This window comes from Echinops telfairi, unplaced genomic scaffold (assembly GCF_000313985.2).
Source record: "Echinops telfairi isolate 266 unplaced genomic scaffold, ASM31398v2 ScPeMD7_655;HRSCAF=1070, whole genome shotgun sequence".
NCBI lineage: Eukaryota > Metazoa > Chordata > Mammalia > Afrosoricida > Tenrecidae > Echinops > Echinops telfairi.
The window spans coordinates 4,336,599-4,342,029 of NW_022104553.1; the positions used below are offsets into that span (position 1 = coordinate 4,336,599).

At 40.6% G+C, this 5,431-nt stretch overlaps 1 protein-coding gene across 1 annotated transcript in view; it reads right to left on the reverse strand.

The window, feature by feature from the left end:
* The window catches only part of WDR64 (WD repeat domain 64), a 253,246-nt gene that overhangs the window by 205,930 nt on the left and 41,885 nt on the right, over window positions 1-5,431 (reverse strand). The window contains exon 3 of the mRNA XM_030886170.1: window positions 2,864-2,966. Within this exon, the coding sequence (XP_030742030.1) occupies window positions 2,864-2,966 (103 nt within the window). The remainder of the gene's footprint in view (window positions 1-2,863; window positions 2,967-5,431) is intronic.

The following is a 5,431-nucleotide window of genomic DNA, read 5'->3' on the forward strand; positions in this document are numbered from 1 at the left end:
TGTCATAAAAATAATACACTGGATACTCCTTATTTTTTATAGCACTTTCTACTATCTAACTTAGTATACATTTTCCATGAGTTTGTTGGAATGAGGTCAAGGGTTTTTGTTTTGTTCATGGCTTTGTCTTCAGAACTCAGAACAATGGTCAGCTTACTCAGCAAATAAAAAATAAACCTGGGGTCATCAAGTTGATTCCAATTCAAGGAAACTCCATGTGTTCCACAGTAGAACTCTGTAGGGTTTTGTTTGTTTGTTTGTTTTGCTATAATCCTAAGGAAACAGATCAACAGGCCTTTATTTTGTGATACTCCTCACAAGTTCGTAGCACTAACCTTTAAGTTAAGAGCTGACAGCAAACTGTGCTAGGGAATCTTGGTCCACATCTAAGCAAAATTAACTAACAAAACCCCCCCTGATATCAAATGGATTCCAACTCGAATAAAATTGCCTCACAGGGTTTCCAAGAAGTAGACTGCCTCATTTTTTTTCCCTGCAAAGTGTCTGGAAATTTTAAACCATCAGCCATTTGGTTAGCTGCCAAGTGTTGAACCGTTGTGTTATCCCAAACCCCTTTGCCCACAGAGTAGATCTTAATGCATGTTTATTGAATGAATTCATGAACCATATAACCAAATTTTCACGTGGAAAAATGCTTTCAGAGTATTGATTTAAGATGCCAGCAACTCTTCTTCCATTCTTAGTAGCTAGCAACAGCAGCAGAGGCAGCCCCCTGGATTCTTTCACTTTTTTTTTATAGTTTTAATATTTTCTGCTTTCTTTCTTTTTAAAAAATCATTTTAAATCATCTTATTATGGGCTCATACAACTCCTCACAATCCGTACATACATCAATTGTGTCCAGCACATTCGTACATATGTTGCCATCATCATTCTCAAAACACCTGCTTTCTACTTGAGCCCTTGACATCAGCTCCTCATTTTTTCCCCTCCCTCCCCAATCCCCCCTCCTTCCTGAACCCTTGTTAACTTATAAATTATTATTATTTTGTCATATCTCACACCATCCGACGTCTCCTTCCGCTGTCCGTGCCCCAGGAAGGAGGTTATATGTAGACATCGTAACCTGTTCCCCCTTTCTTCCTCACCTTCCCTCCACCCTCCCGATATTGCCACTCTCTCCACTGGTCCTGAGAGGTTCATCTGTCCCGATTCCCTGTATTTCCAGTTCCTATCTGTACCAGTGAACATCCTCCAGTCCATCCGATATGTAAGGTAGAATTGGGATCATGATATCATGATAGCAGGGAGGGGGGGGGAGCATTCAAGAACTAGAGGGAAATTGTAGATTTCATCGTTGCTACACTGCACCCTGACTGGCTCGTCTCCTTCCCGCAGTCCTTCTGCAAGGGGATGTCCAATTTCCCACAGATGGGCCCTGGGTCCCCACTCCGCACTCCCCCTCATTCACATTGTTATGATTTTTTTTGGGGGGGGTCTTTGATGCCTGATACCTGATCCCTTCAATCCCTTGTGATCTCACAGGCTGGTGTGCTTCTTCCATGTGGACTTTGTTGTTTCTCAGTTAGATGGCCCCTTGTTTATCTTCCAGCCTATATGGCCCCAGATTCTATATATTTTGACAACGAGGCACCTTCAGCTTTCTTCGCCGCATTTGTCTACGCACCCGCTTTGTCTTCAGCATTCGTGGCGGGGTAGGCTGGTGTGCTTCTTCCATGTGGGCTTTCTTGTTTCTTAGCTAGATGGCCGCCTGCTTATCTTCAAGCCTTTAAGACCCCAGATGCTATATCATTTGATAGCCGGACACTAACAGCTTTCTTCACCACTTTTGCTTATGCACCCACTTTGTCCTCAGCGATCGAGTCAGGACAGGCTGGTGTGCTTCTTCCATGTGGGTTTTGTTGTCTCTGCGCTAAGTGGCTGCTTATTTATCTTCAGGTCTTTAAGACTTCAGGTTTTTCTGATAGTAGCCATGGCTCTGTCATCATAGAAACCAGGCTCTGCTCAAGACGATTGTTATGCTAAGAAAGGGTGAAGGTAAGGAAGGTTTAAGTCACTAAACCAAACCAAATGCATTGCTCTCAAGAAGATTCCAACTCACGAAATCTTACGTAGGGTTTCTGTAGCTAAATCTTCTTTATGGAAGCAGGCACCCTTAGCTTTCTCCCAAAGAATGGCTGGTGTGTTTGGACTGCAATGTTTGTTAAGTTCAGGAGGTTGTGTTTTAAGGGGCAGCTGATTTGAACCCAACTACACACATCATCCCAGACTATGGGAGAAAACCTGGAGGACAGATCAAAAGGTATAATTTTCCTCTTCTTGTACTTTTCCTGTCGCGGAGGAGAGAAAATCCAAAGTGTCAGCAGCAGAGAGCAATAGGAGTACGTGGATCCCAGGCACCATTTCAAATAAATCTATAAACTGAAGACATCTTAAACTAGGGCACCACTCTAGTGTAACTGGCCGAGACTTACAGATTTAGAGATAGTCCGTTAAACTTCTCTAAGATAATTGAGAGCATGGGAAGAGTCCTAATTAGTGAAAACATAAAGTCCAAATTGTAAACATATTTAAAGCACTGGGATTCCATTCAAAATAAGAGTACATGTTGTTGAGGTGCCGTGTAGAGACTTCAATCGAGATTTCCACCTCTTCAGGAAAAGAAGAACAAAATTCCCTTCAGTTTTCATTTCGTTTCTGTCAGAGCGTCTCAATCTCAACTAGAACTTCTTCTGAGTTTGCATAGCGTGCTGTGCTATGTAGAACTTAAACTAGCTCAGTAAAAACAATAAAGATTCTACAGACATGTTATATTCTCCTAATTGATTGTGAGAAAATATGAAAACACATACTAATTTGGAAAGTCAATTTAAAATATTACCTGAAATTACAACTCGCTGTTTTCTGGAAACAAGGAAAATCAAATTTTCTTCATCTATTTGGGATGCCAGAGCATCTTCTTCTGAGCAGAAATAGCCAAAGATCTAAAACCCAAATATGAAAAACATATAGATATGTACAATATCTCATAATTGTCTGTAGCGTAACACATGATGTCAGCTGAATTAAAAATCTAATTTGAATTGCATTGTCTAGAGGAAGCAGTTTAATATACTCTACAAAATGTGGGCTGAAAAAGTATTACTATTGAGCCCATTATTTTATTATTCAAATAAAAATATTTAGAAAATTGTGATTTCATTTGAAACAAGAGCAGGTGTTGTTAAGAGCTTTAAATGGAGATTTTAACCTGTTCCAGAAAATGTGAAAAAAAAATTGTTCCCTTCAGTTTCTCTTTAGTTCCTTCCAGAGCAATGATAGCATTTCACTCTCAACATAACAAAACCTGTCTCCATGAGTTGATTGTAACTCATGATAATCTCATGTATGTAAAGTAGAACAGCTCTACAGGGTTTTCCAGACTTTAGAAAATATTAGCAAATCTGTCTTCTGAGACACCTTTAAGTCAGTAGTTGAGTACTTAACACTTTTTGTCATCCAGCAAATCCTTCATAATTGAGCAAGCACTGATTTTTTCTTTTCTTATAATAGATGAATCCATGAACCCGATGGTGTACTTGATTAGATGACTTAATCTATTACGCTTACTTGGAAACCAAATCAGTCTGTGTAAGATAATTATGGAGACCAGCTCATATCTTACATCACAAACAGAGTTTGAAAGGGGATGCAATTAAGAAAATGCAAAAGAAAACAGGATATCATTGAATTGCAGGGGTCTCTGAAGCGTACACATCCAGAGCCAAGAGCTTTATTAAAGGTGAGCTTATATACTCCTTGGATCATGTAGTCAGCATGCTCATGCCAGGATTTACACAAAGGAAGTTTATAATTCTTATAAGAAATACAAAGCAATCTTAGCTCATTAGCCCAGATTGTTCAAAGACAGAAGGGGGCGGGGACGGGGGATGGGGCTTGGGGAAGTGAAGTAGCTGATAGGTTGCAGGTGGCTCCTCTCTATGGCCTTGCCAGAGTGTAAACTGTCCATTTTGCCCAGGCCGAGGGGCATACCAACAGACACTTCAAACAATTCCTGGGATGAACTGTTACCCGGTTTCCCCGAAAATAAGACAGTGCCTTATGTTAATTGTTCCTCCCAAAGATTCACTAGGTCTTATTTTCAGGGGATGTCTTATTTTCCATGAAGAAGAATATGGTACACATTTACTGTTTATTGTTTTATTAAAAGAGACCTCACACTTCCTGTCTGCTCCGGGTGCGCTGCGGCCCACAGTGAGCTGCACAGTGGCACCTGCCACTACGGTCCATAGTCCAGAGTTACAGTAGCTTTGGGGTGGGGTGGGGGGCTTATTTTCAGGGAGGTCTTATTTTGAGGGGGATGCCTTATATTTCAGTGAGAGGCAAAACTGTAAGTCGGTCTTGTTTTGGGGGGATGTCATACTTTTGGGGAAACAGGGTATCATCCTTCCACGATCTTGGGCCATGAAACGTGTCGGTCTGGTCCTGCTTGCCTAAGGAACAAACAGCGTTTTCCCCACAGTTCTTCACTACGCAGGGTCTAAAACCAGAAACATTGGTCCTAAATGTGATCACTCTCAAATGGCTATGCGTACCCAACTACAAGCAAATCTTCAACTTTACTTAGCTAGCAAGGCTGACCATCTTTGTTATCTCGTGTTGCTGTAACAGAGGAGACCTTTTAACTGAAAGGGCAGCCGTTCGAACCCACCAGCCACTCGGAGTGAGAAAGTTGAAACTGTCTGCTCTCATAAGGAGTCACCTCTTCAAAAACTCCCAAGAACAGTTCTACTCTGTCTTCGAGGGTCTCTATGAGTCAGAGTGGACTTGATGACGGTGAACTTGAGTTAAGAATACGTTTTCCATAAGTCTTCCTGAGCCAGAGTTTTTCACCACTTTGGGTGGGCAGTTTGTTTAAAAGACTACTTTAACTTTTAAAAATCCTGTTCTCCTTGTTGCCTGACAATGAATGACTATGAAAGATACATTGAAAAAGAAAAAAAAATTCCCCAAATCATTTTATTAAGACATAATCCATCCAATTATTAAGACATCATAGCAATTCAATTGTTCAGTCATATCAAATAGTGTTGCAAAGTTGCTACCACAATCATTTGCAAAACATTTTCTTCCTTCTTGCACCCCTTGGTATCAGCTCCCCATCACATGCCCCCCCCGCCCCCGTTTCCCTGCTTTACCTCTCAGGAGCTCTTATTCTAGTTATTGTCTCTATAGAGTCACCCAACCTGGGGTGCATATAGTGAAAAATTGGAAAGATACATAACAGTATCAGAACGCTAAAAACAATAACAAAATAAACAGAGATAAGCCAATTTGAAAAACACACACAACAGAACATATTAAGACCAGCTCAAGCTCAAAGTGTATCAAAAGGGAGATCAAATGACAAAATTTTAACCTTTAAAATCAGATTTATCATTTTTATTCC